This window comes from Eschrichtius robustus, chromosome 4, assembly GCF_028021215.1.
Source record: "Eschrichtius robustus isolate mEscRob2 chromosome 4, mEscRob2.pri, whole genome shotgun sequence".
Lineage (NCBI taxonomy): Eukaryota > Metazoa > Chordata > Mammalia > Artiodactyla > Eschrichtiidae > Eschrichtius > Eschrichtius robustus.
Genome location: NC_090827.1, coordinates 494,472 through 518,579, shown reverse-complemented (window position 1 = coordinate 518,579; position 24,108 = coordinate 494,472). Strand labels below are relative to the sequence as shown.

At 45.8% G+C, this 24,108-nt stretch overlaps 1 protein-coding gene across 3 annotated transcripts; it reads left to right on the top strand.

Moving 5' to 3' along the window:
- Positions 1-231: 231 nt before the first annotated feature.
- CTSO (cathepsin O) lies at positions 232-22,464 on the top strand. Of its 3 annotated transcripts, none has more exons than XM_068542376.1 (8): positions 232-541; positions 7,001-7,109; positions 7,680-7,819; positions 10,691-10,858; positions 12,304-12,425; positions 17,952-18,115; positions 18,696-18,788; positions 20,708-22,462. In XM_068542376.1, the coding sequence occupies exons 1-8, from the start codon at positions 440-442 to the stop codon at positions 20,740-20,742; spliced, it is 933 nt and encodes a 310-aa protein (XP_068398477.1). In that variant the 5' UTR covers positions 232-439; the 3' UTR covers positions 20,743-22,462. The 3 variants fall into 3 exon arrangements, with proteins under 3 accessions (XP_068398477.1, XP_068398478.1, XP_068398476.1); XM_068542375.1 differs by lacking the exon at positions 232-541 and adding an exon at positions 4,482-6,200; XM_068542377.1 differs by lacking the exons at positions 232-541; positions 10,691-10,858 and adding an exon at positions 4,475-6,200 and having other exon boundaries at positions 20,708-22,464.
- Positions 22,465-24,108: the final 1,644 nt, after the last annotated feature.

Here is a 24,108-nt window from a genome sequence, read left to right as displayed (position 1 = left end):
GCTGAATGAATGGCTCCGTGCAGATTCGCAGACATTATTTCGGAATCAGGTTCCCAATGTCAGAGCCCATCACAGAAGAAACAGGATGAAGGTGAAGTTAAACTCCGCGGCTGCCTGCATCTTTCCATCCGAGACAAAAGGAGGCGGCAGAAGGCGCCTGACGCAGCAAGTGCGGTCACGCGACAGCGGTACTGTCACCCCCGCGCGAGGCCGACCCTCAGGCTCTCTTCCGGAGGCGGGAGGCGACCCCGGAGCACGGGCTCCCGCGCGGGTGCCCCGCCCAGCACAGCGCGAAGCCGCGGTTCGCGGCCGCCGGACGCCCATTTCCGGGCGGCGGGGAAGAAGGGGCGTCACCCTCTCAGCCCCGCGCCCCGCCCGCGGCCCCCAAGCCCCGGACCCGCCGGCGGCGGGAGCCCGCGACCGGAAGAGGGAGCGCGCGATGGAGCTGCGGCGCCTCTGGCTGCTCTGCTGCTGCTGCGGCTGCTGCCCCGGCGCCGCCCCGGCCCCGCCGAGCGGCCGCAACCCGCCCGCCGCCTTCCGGGTACCGCGCTCCCCGGGGGCCCTTCCCGCCGGCCTGTCCCGGGAGGGGGAGGGGGACCTGAGCACACCCCGGGGCGGGGGAGGGGGACCTGAGCGCACCCCCGGGTCCCCTGGGCTTCCTGTCCCGGGATGGGGGAGGGGGGCCTGAGCTCACCCCCGGGGAGGGGGACCTGAGCGCACCCCCGGGGTCTCCTGGGCTTCCTGTCCCGGGAGGGGGAGGGGGACCTGAGCGCACCCCCGGGTCCCCTGGGCTTCCTGTCCTGGGAGGGGGAGGGGGACCTGAGCGCACCCCCGGGTCCCCTGGGCTTCCTGTCCCGGGAGGGGGAGGGGGACCTGAGCTCACCCCCGGGGTCCCCTTGGCTTCCTGTCCCGGGATGGGGGAGGGGGGCCTGAGCTCACCCCCGTGTCCCCTGGGCTTCCTGTCCCGGGATGGGGGGGGGGAGGACCTGAGCGCACCCCCGGGGTCCCCGTGCTTCCTGTGCCGGGAGGGGGAGGGAGACCTGAGCTCACCCCCGGGGTCCCCCGGGCTTCCTGTCCCGAGACAGAGGGGCCACCGGAGCGCCACCCCCGGGGTCGCCTGCGCGCAGTCCGGTGACGCGCCTGCGTTCCAGAGCGGGCCTGCCGCCCGCGAGCCTCTCCCTCTGTCCCTGGTGTCCGGGTGTCGCTCTCCACCAGGCCGTGCTGACCCACAGAGGGGTCCTCCAGGAAAGACGTGCAGCTGCGGGTGACCACTGGCTACGTCCAAGGTGGTCCTGATTGGAAGGCGCACCCGCCTTTGGAGCCCCCGGGCGTCCTCGCCGCCTCCCCAAACTGTGCATTTCAGGGATGGGAAGCGGAAGTAGGCGGAGAAACCTGCCCATCTTCCGAGGGGGCGCTGGCCACCTCCTTCCGAAATCGGGATTTTATCCGCACGGAGCCAGCCTTCAGCGAGCTCAGGGAATCCTGCCCGTTTATGATTCTCCTGAACCCGGGCCCCTTGGACTAGCGCACCCCCTGCAAATTCCCCTGACTTGGTGGAGGCCGATTTAGAGAAGGGGGAAGCATTTCATTTCCTTTTCAGATTATTTTGAAAAGGTTTGGTAATCTCAGATGCACGCCAGCATTAAAACTCAGGAACACACCAGTTAGCTCAGTATAAATAAGGTTTTTCCTGAAACCAAGCAAGCTGCAAGAGGTAATGATTTAGAGTTGGCCTCACTGTGTTCTATTCAATATGTATCCGATACTGTGTAATATGTTTTAAATCATGAGAGGTCATTATCATTTTTTAAGTTGTTATCAAAGAAAATTCCTTCTTTCTTAATCAAAAGCAAGTATGAAATCAGTAATCCTGCTGCGTAGTGGAATCGCATTTATTATTTTTCCTGGTATTTTCCTGAGCTTCCTCGTGGGGTTCTGTAGCGCCGCTCTCTTCTACTTCTCCTGCTCGTTGCCCTGGACCTCCAGTGTTTAGGAAGTGCCATCCTTGCCTGATTCTGTCCATTCTTGTTTTTTGCCCAAACCAAGATGTGTATTTTTATCGCCAATTTATTTCTCTAGCTTTCAAAACCAGAGGCACTGATATAATCGCTTAAGAACAAAGTTTTTGTCCTGTATTCCATTCCTGCCCTGAGCTTGGTGGCATATGGTGGTGAACTAACACCTTAGGGGGAAAACAATCAATCCCACCCATACCGCTAATGTATTCATTGACTGAAGAAATAAAAGCACTGCTGTACTTCTCAAAAATAAAAGAATTGAGGATTGAAGTCACAAGGAGGCCAGAGTAATGAATATGTATTTTAAACCTATGCTATTTATATAATTTATAAATATATATGTATTCACTCATATTGTATAGTTACTCGTACTAGAGGCCATACCCAGGAGATGATGTCTAGAAAATACGTTCCTCTCGGGTTCTGCAAGGGTGCATGCCAGGAGATAGACAGCTGTAAGCAGACAAGGGCAGAGTGAGGGAGATTCTCAGTAAGTTTAAGAACTTTGAGCTGAGAAAGCCTGAAAGATGTTCAAAGCAATTGCTCCCACTGGGAGTTTAGTTCTTGAGATGGGGGCCCGGAAGGGAGAGCAACGAGGGCTTCTGTCCACACTTGCTGGAAACTGTGTTTGAACCTAGACAGCTGTTCGGACCCGGGGCAGAGCTGAACGTGAGCAGATAGAAAGGGCCTTGCTTGCTGGGTACCCACAAGCATTGGGAAGCACCCCTCTGGCCTGGCAAGATGGATGAAAATGTGTTGTAACTGACGCTCAGCATAACTCTGCAAAGCTTTATCTCTTTAAAATTATGTCAAATTAGGAATTGGTTAAGTTGAGATTCTCTGTTTACGCATCGGGGTAAATTATGTACAGATTCTAGAAAATTCCCTGGCTCCATAATCAACTTAAAACGAAAAAAAAGTTTAAAAATTAAAATAAAATTATAAAGTGCTCTGTGTTGTGCTAGGGAGAATGGAGAGGTTTTAGGGTGAAAAGTGGACAAATACTGAGGACCAGGAGCTGTAGTCTTTGGATCTTGGTATCTTATTTCGGGAGAGCAAAGAGGTGTCCTCTTGTTTGCCAGTGCATTGATGACTGACTAGTGGCTGCCCAAAACACAGTGGAAAGGTATTCAGGGAACTGCTGACACAGTTAGAGAAAGGATCTGATTGATTAGTAATGTTTTTCACCGTCATGGGTTCATGGTGAAAGGTTTTGTCATCCCTGCCTTACGGGTTTTCCTAAGTTCCCCGGGAATATTCCTTGAGCGGAAGTCAGGTGGCACCTGTGATACTTGTACACACACCGACACTTCGTTGTTGTTGGGTGAAGACCAGGCTCCTCCTGGGATGATTATGGGACGCCTCACAGGATACGTGACTGGGGAAGGGGGGGACAGCAGCTGCCCCTCTGCCCTTTCGCTCCTTAGAAGCTTCTGGTGGTCAGGAAGCCCCTGCCGCTGGGTTCAGCCTGTTCTTTGTGCTGCAGCCCAGGTGTGGACTGACATTTACCGAGGCTCCCTGTCTGACCACAGAGCAGCTGGTCTGACCCCGGTGGGAGACCACAGACCCAATAATGGAACCAATAAAAGTTGTATGTTCTCACCTCGGAATAGTATTTGTATGCCAATGCACGTATGATTTTGCCTAAAATTTCAGAAGCTCCACCTTAAAAATTCTTGTCTCGATGACTACATGCTCTGTTTTTAAAAAATAAAATTATGTGTACTTTGAGGCATGTTTGTTTACGTATAAATAGAAGGTCATTTTACAATGAATGATCCTAATGAATGGACCACAGATGTTTGCCGTAAACAGCCCCTGAAGATCTGGATTATTTCCTCCATATAAACTTTATCCAGAATGCTTTAAACCGCAATTTCTATCTAACAGAAACATTAAGAGGTGAAAGTGATGTAAGACACTGTGGTTCAGGTGGCAATTTCTAACGGCTCTAGCTTCGTGCATACACTGCCAAAATGAAAATATACCAGAAACTTGAAATCTTGGGTCAGAATTGATTCAGTCATTTGTTCATCTGTCCATCCATTTATCCAGTACTTTAACATCTACTATGTATAACAAGATAGTCTAGGTTTTCTGACTAATTCAGTAGGGAATAAGACACAAATGGATTCTGTTCGAAGTTGGCCTCTGATTGAAATAGGCATTTCATCGATTCTTTCCATCAGGTTGAAGAAGTTTCTTTTCATTCACTGCTGAGAATTTTTATCATGAAAGGATTATGAATTATGTTAAGTGCCTTTTCTGTGTCTATTGAAAATACCATATAGTTTTCCTTCCTCTTTTATTCCGTTAATAGGGTGTATTATGTTGATTGATTTTCAGATGTTAAACCAACATAGTCTTTTTTAATGGCCCTCACTTGGTCATGATGTATTGTCTTTCTTATAAATTGTTGAATTTGTTTTGCTAATATTTTCTTAAGGATTTTACATCTACAGTCATGAGGGCTATTGGTGTGTATTTCTCTTTCTTTGAGATGTTTTTATCTGGTTTTGGGATCAGGGTTATACTGGCCTTATAAAATCAGTTGCAGAGAGTTCCCTTCGCCTTTGTTTTCTCAAAGAATGTGCGTACAATTGGTATTGGTATCGGTATTTCTTTTTTAATTGTATAGAATTTACCAATGAAGCCATCTCGGCCTGGAGTTTTCCTTGTGGAGTGATTTTCAGTTAGGAATTTAATGCCTTTACTTGATAAAAAGCTGTTCAAGTTTTCTGTTTCTCTTGTATCCAGATTTGGTAATGTGTGTCTTCCAGAGAGTTTGTCCGTTTCACGTAGGTTGTCAAACTTATTGGCCTCAAGTGGTCAGAATATGATTCTTCTAGTGCCTGAAGCGTCTGTAGTGGCCCTTGTTTCATTCCTGATATTGGTGATTTGTGTGTCTTCTCTTTCTTTCTTTTCTCTATCCCAGGATTCAGGACTGAGAGAGGAAGTCGGGGAGGGTCAGGGAGAGTGTCTGCAGCAGCTCTGAGCTGAGAGAAGGGGTGAGGGCAGGGGTGCCCTAGACGCCCCGCAGGCCAGGGGAGAGTAGGAGGCCATGGGGACACACGAACCCCAAACCAGTCTTCAGTGGAGGCCCTTCCCCAGTAGGCGGCCGAGTGCTTGGCCATGGCCTGGGTGCGGCCTGTGAGCACCAGGGCCTCCCTCCCCGCAGTCCTGGCAATTCAGACGCAGGGGGTAAGCTCCCTGTGGATGGTCTGTGAGGCCCATCCTCCTGGCTGCCGCGGCCTTTCCCGTACATCCATAAAGGTCCTACCTTCTCAGGCCTTCCCTCATCCCTCCAGCTCGCAACAGTGGCCAGTAGAGGCTTGCAGGACGAAGGCAGGCTCTGAACCCCTCAGCAGTTTGCAGTCGCGGGCTTAGATTTGTCACACGGCCTCTACTCACACTTGCTTTGCATTTCAGTTCTGTTTATAGAGTTTTACATCTCCTTTCCAAATTATATTCAAAGCCTTGCTTCATCAAGATTATCTTTAAATGTCTAAAACTCAATAACTGTTGATCATTTCATTGATTAACAATCCTTCCAGGTATGCTCAATAAGGAAAAAATAAGATTATGGTAAGTCCCAGGAATAATTTGCTTGAAAACAAACAGCTTATGCCATTTGCAGCAACATGGATGGGCCTAGAGATTATCATACTAGGTGAAATAAGTCAGAGAGAGAAAGACAAATACCGTGTGATATCGCTTGTATGTGGAATCTAAAAAAAATGATGCAAATGAACTTACTTACAAAACAGAAATAGACCCACAGACATAGAAAACATACTTATGGTTACCAAAGGAGGAAGGGGGGGAAGGGATAAATTAGGAGTTTGGGATAAACATATACACACTACTGTGTATAAAATAGATAACCAGCAAGGACCTACTGTATAGCACAGAGGACTATGTTCAATATCTTTTAATAACCTATAATGGAAAAGAATCTGAAAAAGAATAGATATACATATGTAAAAAAAAAAGCAGCTTAGCACTATCAAGGGCATGACGTCTATAAAATGTAATTATGCATATATTCAACAACAAATATTAATTAAGCATCTGTTGTGTGCCAGGTGTGTGCTCAGTGAGGGGAACACAGTGGCGAATAAGACAGACCAGCCTGGCCCTCATTTTGCTTATAGGTTTATGGGACAGACACGCAATGAACACGTAAGTGCACAAGCAAGTACAGAATAGCTAGAGCTGGAAACTTACCAAATGGTGGTCTCCTGAAGTTTTATTTATCCCACACAGTTGGTTAGAAGTAGGAAATTGAGGCATGTTCATACAAAAGACAAGCCTAAGATTATTATCACAAAACTCAAAGCTGAGGAATCTGTAAACAATGGTCCAATTTTCCCTTTGGAAAGACAAACCAGACGATCTTCCTGGGACATTTCCAGGATTGCATCTCTTTCCCAAAGCCTTTTTACCCAAAATGAAACAGAGACCTCTATAAAGCTCAAGGAGAATCAGATTTATTGATTCATTAGTTACTTACTCCTTTTTTCATGCTTCATTAGTTGTGCTGGGAAATACGAAGATCAAGAAGACAGTCTTCCCAGATTCATAGTTGTTCTATCACATGAATACTCTTTGACGACAATTCCCACTAGTGTCTAGTGTTTATTTGCAATTTATTTTATTTTTTCCACTATGTTAAATAAACATATATTTAGTGCTTCCAACGTGCTTAGTAAAGAGGAATTATAAACGGTTATCCATTTATAATTCCTGGAACATTCTTTCCCAGCTTCAAAAATTACTCCTGAAATCAGATAATATTTTTAATACAAAACATTTATAAATCTAATCTGATTATCTTAGATGACCTTCCATCGTGATCTGCAGGAAATAAATCAAGCTTTAACTTTTGCATCTGAAAGCTATCTCCAAGTAAGTTATATGCAGATTGCTCTGGAAAGTTAACATGGGTGATATAAATGAGTGTGGGTTTTGTTTCCTTTTAGGAAAGTCTTAATAGACATCGACAGTTGAATTCTTTATTTCCTGGTGAAAACTCCACTGCCGTCTATGGAATAAATCAGTTTTCTTATTTGTTCCCTGAAGAGTTTAAAGGTATGGTGCGATGGGGCTATTAGTTGATTAGTCTCCTGACTTGAACTTGTTTCCTTAACTTTTGAGCATTGTTCAGTTGTGAAGATAGTAAATTGAGTAACACTTAATATTTATTAAATGCTTAATAAGTGTCAAGCATGTACCTGGTGCTGACAGTTAGAAAAATAAATCCATGGTCACTCTCTTCTAATTATTGCTTAAGAACTAAATACCGTAAATATAGACATTTCCACGTGGCTCTGAGGGCTAATACCTCATCTCTCCTGCAGTTTTCTGTGCTGTTTCTATTCAAGACACCCATGGTTCCATGGGTTGTGATAAAACAAACGATGTCAATTATACTCATTTTTTTTTTGACCTGCTTCTACCAAACACGTCATTTTATGTGACAGCCCCGACCCTATTGGAGGGATTCTCATCTTTGTAGCTTTCGGCTAATCCATTTCATGTATGGAAAAGCACAAAAGGCAGACTTTATCAGAAACTCCACTGTTTCTGTTGAAACGTCCCTCCAAAAGGAATCCCTGTAATGTAATGTTGGTTGCCTTTTCTTTTCATGTGTATCCTCAGCTATTTATTTACGAAGCAGACCTTCCAGTTTTCCGCGGTTTCTGGCAGGCACGCACACATCCATCTCCAACCTGTCTTTGCCGTTAAGATTTGACTGGAGGGACAAGCACGTCGTCACCCCAGTGAGGAACCAGCAGACAGTACGTTTGTTTTCTTTTCCTTTTTAATCAGCGTCTGAGTCACTCTTGAGGTCAAGTTCGATCAGACTTGTAAAGGAGCCATCACTGCTGTAGGTGAAAGCACACCCCAATCATCAAAAAATGGCAAGGCCAGGAGAACCCCTGGTGGGGGAGACGGATGTCAGGCCGGGCTCTCACTCTGGAGGTGAGCTCTGTGGGCGCCCCTCCCTGGCTGCCTAGCCCCCTTGTCACGGTCCCCAGGCCTCTGCAGAAGAGCGGGTGGAAGGCTGGAGGAGGTGAACTTGACCACTGACGCTTGAGCCGTTCAAAAGGGAAACGACGTGACATCAGGCACTGCCCCCCGTGCGCCCTGGCCTCTTGGGTTCATCCCTGAACTCCCTCAGAAGCCCTACCTCCATCCCCACCCCTACAGGATCACACACTTTGTACCCGTGATCCTTAAAAATGCAGTCAGTTCTGCTGGAATGTGACACAGACGTTCCTAGAAATCACCAACTCTGCAAAATCAGGCAGGGAAAATGAGAGGGATTAGAGAAGAAATGAGGTTAGGACTCAGCGCTAAAGACTTCGTGACACACTAAAAAAAGACAGGGAAGTAGTAAAAGTGGCAGTGTGGTTTTACATGTGTTAAATGATAAAGAAGTGTGTAAGTCCTGCAGTAAATGCAGCCATTTACCACCCTGCGATATCTCTTATATGTGGAATCTAAAATATGACACAAATGAGCTTATCTACGAAACAGAAACAGACTCAGACATAGAGAACAGACCTGTGGTTGCCAAGGGGGAGGGGCAGTGAGGGAGGGAAGGATTGGGAGTTTGGGGTCAGCAGATGCAGACTTGTACATATATAGGATGGATAAACAACGAGGTCCTACTGTACAGCACAGGGAACTCTTTTCAATATCCTGTGATAAGCCATCGCGGAAAAGAAAATGAAAAAGAATATACATATGTATAACTGAGTCATTTGCTGCACAGCAGAAATTAACACATCACTGTAAATCAACTGTACTCAATAAAAAACAAATTTAAAAAATGCAGCCATTTACCTTGCAGAAGTCGTGAGTGTGCCTGTGAAGATCACGTGGAATCAGAGGGAAAGCGGGACCCCAGATGTGGGTAGGCGTGCTCATTCACGAGGCGAGCCATCTCTCTGGCAGGCGCTGGAGGGCAGATGCGCTTGCCCCGCACCCGCGCTGGGCACGGGGATGTCCGCTGACCTGGGAAAGTGGGTCCCTAACCCCGGGGATGCGGCCCCAGTTTGTCTGCAGTAGAAACCTCAATGGGTCACTCAGTCTCCTCTCATGAGACCAGCACTTTGGACCCAGCAGTTCCCCGGTCACCATCTAGTCAGGATGATCCTTTTTGCTTTCTCAGATTCTGTATTCATTGTTGTGGGTTAAATTTTACCACCAAATCATTGGCTTTCTTTTGGGATTCGTAATGAAGGGTGGTGTAGTCTGAAATCCAGTCCATCCAGGGTGTGCTTATGTTGTATTAAAGGGGAACTTTTAATTAGGAATCTTCTTACTAAAGGAAAGATGTTTTGGAGCAGGGACTGTCCCCCTGGGGCAGCGGTAGGTGGGTAACCTAAGGTGACCTGCATTTACAGTTCTCAAGGGGTGGGCACCCTGCTGGAATGTCCCTTAGTGAATGCCGTACCCTGCCCCAGGCACTGAAGCTAGGGTGTAAATAAGACCACTTTGAGGCCATTGGATGGCTCAGAGCTTCCCTCCGCGAAGACCACCAGCTGTGCGTCCTCTCTTTGCCTGCAGTACCTGTTCCCGGGATTAAGACAGTTCCGCCCAGTTTCAAATCCCACTCTCTGCCTTTCCTGCAGTTCTTCCTTCTTGTATGAAATTCTTGATCCTTTCCCTCCACCTCCTCCCTTTCGTGTAGGACCAGCCCTTTAATTCTTTTGCTCTAGTTTGTCCAGTGAGAGGAAGTTAAGAGACCCAGACTCAGGAAGACTTGTCAGCCAGTATCTCAGTGAGGAACGAGCAGTTTGGGGCTCCATCATTGGGACGTTTCCTGTGTGTTCATAACTGTGATGGGCTGCGAAGTCATTCACCCAGTTCCTGAGTCCGTCTGTGAAAGGGACCAACGTAGGCACGTGCATCCTCAGCCCCGCTCACCTCATCCCTGCCTTCCCCGGGGGGAGGTGGATGGCCGAGCAGAGGGGTGGAAGACCGGGGTGGGCGTTGGTACACACCTTAGAGGCAAGCCACCCGTTCAGTGAACTGGCTCGTTTTTATTTTTTTTTTAATGTATTTTACTGAAGTGTAGTTGATTTACAATGTTGTGTTAATTTCTGCTGTACAGCAAAGTAACTTACTTATACATATATATATATATACATTCTTTTTCATATGCTTTTCCATGATGGTTTATCACAGGATGTTGAATGTAGTTCCCTGTGCTGTACAGGAGGACCTTGTTGCCTATCCATCCTTATACACACTACTTTGCATCTGCTGACCCCAAACTCCCACTCCTTCCCTCCCCCATCCCCTCCCCCTTGGCAACCACAAGTCTGCTCTCTCTGCCTGGGCAGACTCGTTTTTTAAAAAGACCATCAGTTCAAGTGTTTTCCCAGTCTCTAAATTTCACTTTTATTTTGCATCGTCTAACCTGCAATAGAGATACTACCAATTTACCTTTCATGAATAACTAGATTTTGATGCTTACAAGAGAATTTGGGGTTTCGTCTCTTTATTTCAATTAGAAGGTCGACGGGATCGGCGTCTATATTCTGTGGGCCTCCAGACTGTGCTCACTTGATTTGATCATCTGAGATATTAGCGATGTCGGCAGGCTTGATTTGCGCGTTATTCGATAGTCAGTACCATCCTGTTCCTGTTCCTGGCAGTGTGGCGGATGCTGGGCCTTCACCGTGGTGGGAGCAGTGGAGTCTGCGTGCGCCATAGAAGGGCAGCCTTTGGAGGCGCTGAGTGTCCAGCAGGTCCTCGACTGTTCATACAGCAACTACGGCTGCAACGGAGGGTCCCCGCTCAACGCTTTGAACTGGCTCAGCAAGGTGACTAGGTCCACAGCCTTTTAAGCTGCTTGTTCAATGTGCGTTCAGAATTCAGACAATCTACTCTCATTTACTAAGTAATGTTTTCAGGGTTGGAAATGTAGCTAACCAGAGCTTGAATTAATCAGAAGATTTCCCAATGTGACCGTATCCGGAAATAGAGTCTTTAGGAGGCTCTGGAGGTTAAATGAGGTCATAAGGTTGGACCCTAACCCGATCGGACTGTGACCTCATCGGAAGAGGAGGAAGAGAACGAGAGCTCTGTCTGCCCTGTGAGGACACGGTGAGAAGGTGGCCGTCTGCACCGCAAGGAGAGAGCTCTCCCCAGACGCTGACCCTGCCAGCGCCTTGACCTTGGACTTCCAGTGTCCAGAACCGTGTGAAAATCAATTTCAGATTTTTAAGCCAAAAAAAAAAAAAAAAAAAAAATGGCTCCTGGGCAGGTCAGCCATCAATAGAGAAACCAAAGTGTGAAAAATCTTACCTGCAGTCGGTGTTCAGAAAAATATTTATGTTTATTTCCTCACATTACTTAACAGATGCTTTGTTTTGCAGATGTGTGTCACATGACTCACAAAGCTGAGAGCATATTCATTTCCGTAGAACTTCTGAGTGTTCGGGTTTACAGGGGATTAGCGGTCAGCCGATCGGGTGCTCTCTGTAGGCGCAGGGCTGGGGCCACGTTGCACGTCAGTAGCCGGCACGGGGCTGCGCCCTGCCTCTCCCCCTCCAGACGCTTCCCCAGCACATACACACCCTCTGACGCTGTCCTAGGTCCAGCAGCAGTGGCGTGAAGCCAGCCATGAGGTGTTGTGAAAGGTCGTCACGACGGCGCTCCCCAAGCTCCAGGGCCCCCCTCTTGCTCATCTGCTGTGTTTTGAGTCACCGCACACCGGACGCTGGTGCGCTCTGTACATGTCATGGGCGGCAGTAGGTAGAGCGTGTGCCCGCACTCGCATAAGCCCTGCTCTCCGAAGGGGAGGGTTCCGTCCCGACAGCTGTACGGTGTGTGGCATTTGCCAGCTGAATGGCAGCGAGAGAAGTGGATGGAAGTACGCTTGTGAGCACACCCCAGGACCACTGCCCTGCCTGAGCCTCAAAGGCTTGGCAACCCAGAGCCAGAGCCGTGGAAGTTGAGTGGTTTACACGCCTGTACCCTCGGGAGGAGGAGGGCCAGGCCTTATCATCAGATCACCGGAGGTCCCAGGAAACGGAATGCAGGAAATGCAGGAGCCAAAGACAAAGAAGGACATTGAGTTTAATTACCCGGGATGCCCTTATAAAACACCTAAAGCGTTAATGTAAGATTTTCATAACTCAAAGAATACCCACACAATGAAGGTGTGGCCAAGGCTAATCTTATTTTGACACATGGTAATGAGTTCTATTTGATTTCTAACACAACCGTGTGACAGAAATAATTTTGGGTGCGCATTTTCTTTTAGATGCAAGTGAAGCTGGTGAGAGATTCAGAATACCCGTTTAAAGCCCAGAATGGTCTGTGCCGTTACTTTTCTGACTCCCATTTTGGATTTTCAATCAAAGGTTATTCTGCCTATGACTTCCGGTAAGTGTCTCCTTCTGTTGCGGTTTCCTCTGTATCTCTTAATTTATTGTCTACTGATTATTTGGAATTAATAAATTGATTGACAGCATCACTGCCTACTCTTAATTGTTTTAAAATGGACTTCTTACTGAAAACTGGTAATCCATGTGGAGGTCTATGTACGTTGTTTCTTAAATATGATCTACTTTCTCCCACGTCGTTACAAATAGAAACAACACACTTAAATTAACACATTTAAATCCAGTTTAAGGTATAATTGACACTCACCACCTCTTACCAAGTTTAAGTGTCTCACTTACCCTTAGCGTATTTCAGTCTTACTCATGAATCAGTGAAAGAGTGCTTGGCGTAGACTCCAGCCAATGTCAAGCAGTCTACTTACCAAGAAGCATTTCTGAACGCACTCTAGGTTCCTTGCATTTCTCAAGCGATCAGCTGTCCGAAAAACACGAACTGAAGTGTCCATATCAGAGGCAAGCAGGCAGAGCATATGAAGAGTAGGTGACGCAGCACATCCTGTAGGCGCGACGGGGAGGCCGGGGAGGAGGACTTGTGGTGGGCCTGGAAGGGTACAGAGACTTTGGACAGATTCAGGAGAAAAGAATCATTTAAAAATGCTTTCAAAACACATGGAAAACCCAGAGCCGGCTAGAGGACCATTATGACCATTTGATTTAGTGCAAAATAGGTGCTCAGGGGTGAGAAGGAGAGTCATGCAGCGCCTGGCTTCATCTTTTAAAACTGTGAAGGGAGCTTGTCACAGCGTTTCGAAACAGAGAAAGCAGAAAGACTAAAATCAGTTCAGCTAAGGTGACACACTGCCCTGCTACTTCGTAAATATAAAAGGATCGCTGGGTCCAGATGGAGTCTCCTCATGGGATCTGAAAGAAATCACGGGCGGATCTGGATCCTTGAGCGAAATGGAACCTGACTACGCCAGCCTCCTTGCGTCCGAGGACGGCCGACCGTCCCCGGCTCCCGTCTGCGTCTGCGGGAGGGGCTCTCACCAGGCGGCCTCAGGCCCCGAGGGAAGGACGCACCGAATCCACGATAAACGGTCCCCAGCTCCCTTGAGGGAGAAGTTCACGCACTTTCTAAACAAGCAAGTGCGTCTCTAAGCTGTCAGCCCCTGGAGAGTCTAAGGGAAGCGTCTGCACACGAAGGAACTGCATCTCCAAAGTGTCATTAGAAAGGACTCAGGGCATCCCTCGTCATGAGTAGCAGATTGAAAAAGTTAGGAAGAAACAAAAGAATAATAGGCATTAGTCTACGTCAGAGAGAGAGGGAGAGGCAGAGAATGCAAAGGTGACTGCTCGGGGCCTGAGCAGGATTCCTCCAGCCGTTGGATTAGAAGGCAGAGGGCCTTGTAAAGTCCCTCACGTTACAGCGAACAGTTAACTCTGAGAACACAGCGGCAAGCTCACCGCGTTAGGCTCTGCAAGAAGAACTTCCTTTGATTTATTCATTTATTCAAATATTTACTGAACCCTGTTTTAGGTTCTGGGGATTTGGCAGTGAACAAAACAGACAAAAATCCTGTCCTCAGGCCTATAGTTTAGTGACAGAGACAAGAAATAAATGAAAGAAATAAAAGTATGCCTGGTCTGTTAGCTGAAATAGCTTTAAAGAGAACAAAGCAGCAGTGAGGTGAAGAGGAAACATGGGGAGGGGTGTACAGTCTCAGGACGGGAGCCCAGGGAGAGGGTCCCTGAGGAGGTGACATGTGAATGAAGACGTAACCCTGCAGATACCTGGGGAAACAGCGCTCCCAGCAGAAGCAACTGTACATGCAAAGGCCCTGAGGCAGAAATGGGTCTGGCGTAGTTAAAGAGCAATAAGGAAGCCAGAGTGACTGTCACGGAGAGAAGAACAAGACTGGCAAGTGATGAGGTGACAGGTCGTCAGTGATAACCTCAGCAGTGTTGTAGGAATGGCCTTAGGCCTGGTGGAGACTAAAGCCCCACAGGGTATATTGAGGGACGTTTCTGAGGTCATACGGGAGAGCATCGCAGGGGACTCCGGGATTGTTGCCCTGAAAGACTGAAAGGATGGAGTTGCCGTGAATAGAGCCGGGAAAGTCTACGACAGAGCAGAGAACATCAGATTTGTAGGAAGTTACCCCAGGAAGCGCCGGGAGGGGACTAGGGCGTGAGACAGAGCGGAAGAGCCGTGCGTCCTCGGGACGCAAATTAGTCCCGAGGGTAACTCGGCCCTCAGTCCTACTGGGGGCCTCTGGGATGCAGGGCAGGATGTGCGTGTCAGGGATGACGTCCCGCCCCAGTTGGTGCACATCACCTCCCAGGATTCAGTAGATGAGGGCGCAGCGGAGGTAGCAGTGGGGCATGGGCTTGCTTTCCAGGCTCTTGAGGGGAGAAGGGCCTCAGGCAGGAGCTGCAGGGTCTCCTAGTGGGACCCTGGCTGCCTGGCCACACCGCAGGGTGAGGGCCGGAGGGTGTGGGAAGGTCCCCAGGCGTCTGCTGTGACCCGGCGCTGGGCAGGCCCCTTCACTGGAATGTTACCGCTTCCACAGGAGGACCTGAGCCGCGGGGCCCACTTAGGGCTCATGTCAGGCCAACTCTGAAGCTCGTGCTTTTTCCCCGACCTCTATTGTTACGGTCATGCTCTCTTAGTTTCTGAGTAGTCTCAGACAACATCAGCCCAGGGCACAGCTACCAGCCAAAAACTTCAAAAACTCTTGTGGTGACTCTAAAAAGATCTAAAAGAAAAAACCGGACTGAGTCATAAAAGCAAAATGATCATTCGTACTCAGGCTGCATTCTGCATTTTTGCTCATCAGACCTCAGGAGAAACATTTCGGGAGTCAAACTAGGATATGAGCGTGACTATTTAAATAAACAAAAGGGACAAATATCATATGATGTCACTTATATGTGGGTTCTAATAAATGGTACAAAGGAACGTATTTACAAAGCAGAAAGACTCCCAGACGTAGAAAACAAATTTACGGTTACCAGGGGACAGGTGGCAGGGGTATAAATTAGGAGTTCGGGCTTAACATGCACACACGACTGTATATAAAATGGGTAACCAGCAAGGACCTACTGTAGAGCACAGGGAACTCTACTCAGTACTCTGTAATAACCGAAAAGGGAAAAGAATCTGAAACAGAGTGGATACTTGTATATGTATAACTGAATCACTTTGCTGTACACCTGAAGCTAACACAACGTTGTATCAACTGCACTCCAATATAAAATAAAAATTTTCTTAAATAAAATATTTATGGGTGAAACAAACAAACAAACAAACAAAAAGGGAAAGAACCTACTATATATAACAAGAGACTGAAACACTAGGAGGCAGTGTACCACACTGAATTCTAGGGAGGTTGAGGTGTAAGCCTACGCACTTACCCAGGGTCTGTAATGGGCAAGACTCGCCTTAATCACCAAATCTGGATGACAGTAAAGATTAGGAGAATTCTTTAAAGACTGCAAGATTTGCATCTCACTGATCTGTAAAATTAGTAGTAAGCTCATGGAACAAGATTTGATAATATGATAGTAGTTCCATATTGGGCTAAAAATGGAAATAAAGATACTGTTCGGAGCATATTTTAACTTGTTTCCAGCCCACACTGCTCTGAAAGACAAGTGACCGCAGTTCTGGGGCGAAAGAGAGCCTTTCCCTGCCGGTCTAGACCGTGGCGTGCACTCCTATTTCCTACTTTCCAACAGCTGTGAAACCTCCCTAGTCCTGCCTCGAGCAGAGATTATAACTAAACCATTTCCATCACCCCACGGTACCATTGCCCTCCGCGTTCTGACCAGCTTCTCTCCTCCCCATCCTCCTCCTTTCCTCACACCGTCCCTGTAAGGTGTCGCTGATGTCCTGTATTTACTGTATAGCTTTTGTAACCTTTAAAAGGTGGAGGGACTTCCCTGGCGGTCCAGCGGTTAGGACTCTGCTTCCACTGCGGGGGGCACGGGTTCGATCCCTGGTCCAGGAAGATCCCGTGGGCCGCCCGGTGCGGCCAAAAAAATAAATAAATAAAATGGAAAAAATAAAAGGTGGAGACAGTTGTGTTCTGGTTAATACAGAGATTATCATATTTGTCATGGTCAGATTACAAAACATCCCCCAAAATTGAATAAAATAAAATATACATTATACACTAAAACCTGTGCTGAACAAAACTAATTTATTAGACAAGTGAGGGAGAGAGACAATGTTTATTGTAAACCTCCAGTATGATTTATGGGTTAGGCAGGCCACAAAGTCTGTACCTATAATTGTATCCTTAGGTTGATTCTGAAGGTGGGTGCAGTGACGTGGCATACAGCTGGAATTTGAACTCAGCTCTGTGGAAACTCAAAGCCCATACCCTACCACGGTGCTTTCCCAGATTTCGTAATTGTGCTTGTCTTAGGTCATCTCAATGAACACCAACTATTATTACAGTAGCAAAAATTAGAAATGCCTGCTTACAGATCTCCAAAAACAAATCTTCACCTTGACAGGTAACATGAGTGAATGTTTAGAATGAATGTGTCCTTTCTGTTGCAGTAAATCCCACTGTTACGCACTCATGTTTTTCCCTCGTCTGTGGACAGAATATCCCCTTGATAGAAACTAGCCTCCAGCTGACATGATGAGGGCTTATTTACTCTTTCAGGGCACTAATCCGCCATGCTTTGCTGCAGCAATAAACTACCAAAAGCTGTCTTAATGGCCTGAAATATCAGTAACCTGGTTTCAGTGTCCTGCACCCACAAAGCTGACCTTTAAAAATGCAAATTAATGGTTTAATCACGTACTTTTAAGACCCATGAAGGCTGAATGCTGTGTAACATGAGACTTTATCAATACAAGGCCTTGTAGGAAGGCAGTAACTGCATCTCCTGCTGTCTTCCCAGTCCGGTCCTAGTTCTCCTGGCATCTTAGCATCTATCCTGCCCTATAACTACATTCACCACTTTTGCATAACCCTTCCCTGTAGTTTCTTTATTTGACGATCACTGACCTAAGTTGGCTGGTCTCTTGATTCTTACCTGGTGTGGCAGAGACGACGAGTTATTGCCACACACCCAGGCTTTCCACGTTCCTTATTAAGAGCATCCCTATATTTTAGCGGGGTACTTTGACAGCCAGCTACAAAACTTCATTTCCCATCTTCCCTGAAGCTAGACTTGGCCATAGGACTGAGTTCTAGCCTATGAGACCCATGTGGATATGTGCAGAATGTGTGATCACTTCTGGGATCTCAACAGGAATGAAGCACTTCCCCTTTCTACTTCCTGCTGTCTGAAATACGTGTTAAATGGCTGGGGCTCCAGCAGCCTTCTTGGACCATGAACTGACCTCGGGAGAGTTCCTGGTATCCTGGTGTCCCACAGCCCTCCTGGACTGCCGGTATTCCAGACTTCTTTTAGCCTCCATCGATTAGGGCTTGATAATTGCAACCAAAACTACTCCTACCCATGTACAGATTAAATAGATCACTTTTATAAAATATTTTTACCTGAAAAACTAAACTTCTTAACCAAACGTTTCCTCTTTTGGTAGTGACCACGAAGACGAAATGGCGAAAGCACTGCTTACCTTGGGCCCTCTGATAGTGGTAGTAGACGCCGTGAGCTGGCAAGATTATCTGGGAGGCATCATACAGCATCATTGCTCTAGTGGAGAAGCAAATCACGCCGTTCTGGTAACCGGCTTTGATAAAACAGGTGAGTGCTGGTGAGATGTGACCAATTGCTTTGCAGCTTGAACTCCAGCTTGACAAGTGATTGCCATCCTTTAAAACGCTGAAATTTGGTCCTATTACGTCTAAGTCCTCATGAGCTTTACAACTTTTCACTAAACTTCCAGGTATACACGCCCTGCGGGTCCCACTGTCAATCTGGTAGATGCCTTGTTGAAGTGACACTAAATTCCTGATCTAAATAATGGGCATTCTCCATCTGGAATGTTTAGGGTAACTGCTGGGAAAGAGAAGTGCTTATTATTTCATCATACTTATCTAACAAGCCTTTTTTTTTTCTTTTTTTTCCTTTTTCTAATTCCCTGGAAAAGTATGTGTGTTTTCATTTTCTGCAGTAACTGCATTAAGTGAAATGAATTCAAACACATTTTCCATTGATTGGCGTGTGACACTAGTACTGCTCAAGTTGACTTGGCTGGTTTGTTGGCAATTCATTACATTTTTTACCTTTTTCTTAGAGCCACTGTACTCTTCAAGAACTGAACTTTAAGTAAACATTCTTTCACCAGAAATATGTTCTCCAGGGTTTGTTTTATGTTTTTTAGGAAGTACCCCGTACTGGATCGTGAGGAACTCCTGGGGAACTTCCTGGGGCATAGACGGCTGTGTCCATGTAAAAATGGGAGGAAACATTTGTGGTGAGTCGTGAGTTGATATTCAAAACTCCAGGCTAAACGTCAAGGGAGAGACTGTGAATAGATTAAAATTACAGCCCGTCTGGTCCAGAGTGTGTGTCCAGGGTACTCAGATCACTTTTACAGTAAGAATTGTCACCCTTTAACTAACTGATAAAAATACAACAGTGTTTTTTTTAAAAAGACACTATTGTACACATTCATGCTTTTACAAGGAAGAGGGACTGTAGTAAAAACCAGTGTAATGAGCAAAACCTTGTAAGACATGGCGATAATTTACCCAAGTTAACTACTTCCCAAACCAGAAAAAACTCCACTTAGGAGGCTGAGCTTTCCCAAAAATGTCTCCAATTCCAAATTTACGTTTTATAATTGTATTACTTTCCATTGTTTTATGTATTATAATACCTTCTCTAGGATCATCAAGAATCACTTTTTCTTTGTATCAAAATGGGTGAAAATCTGAATATCAGGGCTGTTTCTGATTTAATATGCCCCTCGTCACCTACAGAATTCCAGCAAAAAATTCTACTCACCGGAATTGAGAGGCTTAAGAGAATGCCAAACATGCTCTTTTGTTGAATAACAACATTTTTTATTAATTAACAACAAACCAAATTAAAATAGCTATTTGAGTATGTTAAACATATTCTAAAATCCATATTCAAATTCTGTTCTAAAACTTTTGATCTAGAAAATCAGCATATTTTCTGAATCAAGTTGGACCCAAACGATGCTGTGTATACAACTTTTTAAACATTGTAGAACACCCCAGGTTGTGATATTTATGATAAAAGAGAGTTACGGAAAAATCTGAGGGCTTATGTTTTGATTCCGTCTAGCGACGGCAGCTCAGTCGTTCCACAGAGCAGCACCTGTGTTGTTTAATAAATGGCCTGTTCAGTCACCCCAGTAAAGAATTTTTCATAAATTATTTATTAACAAGAGTCAGCCTCACAGAAGCTCTTCAGCCAGAGCACGAGCACCCCGGCCAGGCCTCTGCTTTCATCTTCACCGGGGCTCTGCAGATAAAGGGCCGCTGCCACTCCTGGAAGCCCTGCTGCCCCCACAGTTTGTCCCCAGCTGCGGAGCGAGGGGCCTGCATCTGGGCTGAGGGGCGGCTGCTTTCACAGCCCTGGCAGGGGTGCTGCGAGGACGAGATCCGGATGCTAGTTCAGCATCACCTTGGTTAGGACCCTGCATCCCCACCTCTTCCCAGCCCCCAGCTGCAAAGGGTGAGTCGGGATCATCTTTCCCCTGTACCCGTTTCCCAGTTTAAGTCTCCAAGGCCCGGCCTGGTTGGTCATTATACAGGAATCCAGATCCTTTCTGAAAGGGAGTATTTCCTGAAAGTTAAATCCCTGAGATGATCACGTTACTCTTGTGACCAGCTGCGGAAGGCGGGTAGCATTCCGCGGCCCCAAGAGGTTTCAAAGCCGCGGCTAATCGCAGAGAAATCCAGTCTTCAAATAGGATGTTTAATCACTTCTGCCATGACATCGTGATCTGTGTCCTTTTGTGCTAAGAACGCAGAGCACGCTGGTGATTTATTGAACTGTTGTTGAAGTTCAGATCTTAGAGTTTAGATTTTCAAATTGTCTTTAAAATAATCCCATAAATTATCGTATTGCCTCTAAGCAATATGTATGAGTGCGATACAGATTTCACATACATTCACCTGTTCAGTTCGTAAGTCGTTTTGGGATTTTTAATAGTTTCTTGAAATAAAAATATTAGGTGTCTCTCCTAATATCTGCGTTTGAGGTTGCCGTGTCTATATGGACAGGTAACTTATCACCAGTGAGTGAGTTTCTTAGTAGATATTAACTCTTTCCCAACCCAGATGCAAATTGTTTTAATTTGCTATCTAAAAGGCGTATAAGGAGGAAATAGAGTAGTACTGATCGTTTCCTTTTTCTTAGGTATTGCAGAATCCGTTTCTGCTGTATTCGTGTGATATGTTCACCAGATCAAGAGACAGATACAAAACTGAAGGCTCATGATGAGATACTTCATCTTGGCATTTTCACCTTTAGGCTTTGGGAACTACCTGCAAAAGACAGGTTCTAGGGCCTGGTCCTGTTGAAACTATTGATAAGTTGTAGAATGTTCTCTTCTTAGAGAGAGATGGACAAAGTCAGAAGGAAGAAAACCAGCACCGTGGCCTGGGAGGAAGTCTGTGGAACAGTTTCCTACTGGGAGGAAGGTCAGGTTAGGAGGTATTTTAGGTCTCTTCACTCTGAAAAGGCTATTATCTGGTTTGTTTGATTATTGTTTCTGTTTGCCATCTGTTTATTTTTAATGATGTCTTTCCAATAGGATTAAAATGGTGATAAGAAGTCCTTTTCCTTTATGGGATAAAATCACCAGCCCAAGCTGCCCTGCATACAAGAATAGCCAACCTAGACCTAGGTGTGCCCCCCCAGTTGTATTCCCAGCCCTCCAGGATGGAGTTTCATAAGAATTTTGAAAGGCCAGTTGCTCTTCCCCAGCACATGCTGCTCGCCCGTGACCTGCGCAGATCGTGCAGAAAGAAGCAGAAAGACAAAGTTACCTTTTAAGGCAGACAGTTAGCCTGATCGAAACTAAATGACCAATATGGCAACCAAGTGATAGGAAAATCTCAAGTAGCCTTGCCTGGAAGACAAATTATTTGGGGGTTTCACGGTCCGTAGGGTTCCAGTACATTTTATCTCCTCCTCTTGTTCTTGCCGGATTGAGGCACAGTGTGTCTTCTCACATTTTCTCACTCTTTCTCTTACTCTTGGCCGTGAAACTTCTAAATCCTCCTGGTGGCGCGGCTTCCCTGGCGAAAGTAGTCTCATTGTTTACTTTCCATTTCAATTTTAGGGCCATTTATTTGGTTCCAATTGTCTCTAAGCTTTTATCAGCATCAGGACCTCACCTGTCTGTCCGCCCATCAGTTGGACGCACCACCTCTTTCAAAGTTCAACCTCATTAATCTGGGGTATCAGCCAAAATGTGTTTCCCAGCCTCTGTTGTCCCAGTGTTCTGCTTATTTTTCCTGGACTCCCATCCTAACTACTTTTTTGTGCATCCCTTTGGCTTTCCACCTGGTCCCTGGTCCTCGAGGTCCGTCTCCTCTTTTGCAGTCATTATGCTTGGCCGTGTAAGAACCTCAGAGCATGAAAGCTGCTCTTCTGATTGAATATAAGTACAGTCGTATTGTGTGAGTTAAATAACAAAATTGTATCAAGTACTACGTATGTAAGTATCTCCTCTCTCAAATTCACGGTCGCTGTCTAGTGTAGACTATCTTAAAAGCAATATTGTAGAGGTGGCAATAACCACTGAAAAGAACTGAGACATCCCATTTTTCCTCTCACGGTTGGCCTTTATCACTCTCCTTATTAGAAGAAAATCAAAAACAAGACGCTATTTCTTTTCCTTACACCAACCAGAAGCAATTTCAAAAGAGTATTTGTTGACTCAGGTTTAGAAATGACAAACTGATATTCTATTTGATTAATATTCTAAATATCTAACTATGCCAAAAAGGAACTGTGTCTTGATTGTTCTAGTTTGTGTTAATGTACTAATTCCTGTAAAATATGAATGCTTTTCTGATACTCTTTTACAAAGATAAATATTCTTTTGCATTACAAAATGATGAATACCTCTCGGCTCTTCTGGATTTTGATAACATTTATAATAAAACAACCTGTATCTGACTTTGGGTTAAGAAGACTCTGTCCATGTGTATGGCTTACATTTTGTGAACACAGTGTTCATGTGGTTTACATTCACACAAGAGCTTTCTCAGCTCCAAATCCATATATTTAATTTTTGGTTTTCTCCGTAGACATCTTAACTTCCATGTCTGCAAACCATCTCCTTCCCCTCCTCAAAAAAAACAAAACAACAGCAACGAAACACCTAAAAAACAACAACAAACTCCCGCATCTCCTAGAGTGTCTATTTTGGATAACAGCATCGGCATTATGTAATAACCCAGTCAATAAAATTGAGGGAAATCTTAGATGTTCCATGAGGTCAGCTACGCCTGAGGACCCATCACCTAATCACCCACCTGCTCTCCATTTCCTTTCTCCATCCTTCACTCGACGCATGTTCTTTAGCATCTCTGACCCCCACTGCTCAGGAGTCGACCCACCAGACCCCGTGTCCCTCAGTCTGGGGCTTCTCGAGTACGGCCCCCAGACCAGGAACCACCTGAGGACTTGGAAACTGTTTCGTCAGCCCCCCAGGTGTTTGTGATGGACAGATTGATAATCCATCTACTCTGTGTCACCGGGGTTTACATTTCTAAAAGACACCCTTTTCATGTTATCCCTCTGTTTTAGCCCATTCAGGGGCTCCCAGTGCCTAAAAGATAACATATCAACTTTTCTAAAGGAGCTTTTCCCAAAGAGGCCACTTCCTGCCTTCTCAGCCTCACCCACTGCTGTTCCACGTGGGCGTGTGCTGGGCTCCCGCCCTGGCCAGCTGCTGGACGTTCGCCAGTGAGGCCGGGCGGAGAGCAATGAAATCTGCACATAATTAGGAGTCATAATGAAAATTACCAAGATGTTCCTGGATGTGATTTCACTGGGATCTCAGAGTAAATACTAAATTAGCCTTACAGCGATTTCATGATTCATTTAAGAATTATTGAAAGCGGGTTGTAGGCACTAGAAGCAAGTTTAAATGGGGCAAGAGTACTAACTGGCATCATGAGTGGTTTTGACATTTACGTAAGAATTAGTGATACATCATTTGAAAAAAACTACAACTATATAACCTAGTCATACCAAGAAACAGAGATAAGAATAACTAAATCAGATCATTTAGTCTATTAAACGAATAAGCCTTGACAAATAGCACTTATTCCAGGATTCCAAGGCATCTTGATGGACGGAACATCCATTAACATATTTCTTCATTACTTCATGAGAAAAAGCAAAGATTATAAGTATTTTATCCCCGATACATAGAGAGGAAAATGGGGATTAAACTGGTTGTTTGGACCAAAGTAGATAATTAATAGATGCATTTGATCTCAAACTTGCTGACTTATTTCAAAGGGAGGGTCATTGGCCACGTTACTTGTCTCTGGATTTTTCAGCTTAACCACCATCTGGTACCATGTACCTGTACCTGCACACACACACACACACACGCCATGGAGACAAAAGCAGGTATATGTAAATAATGTAGAGACAAACTAGACAATATGATCCTTACAAGAAAATTGTAATTGAGACCAAAGAATAGTTCACTTCCATCAAGAACCTACTGCTTGCCGTAGATAAGCACCCTAGGTCAAGTTGGCTGCGCATTCCAGATTTCTTTGATAATATTT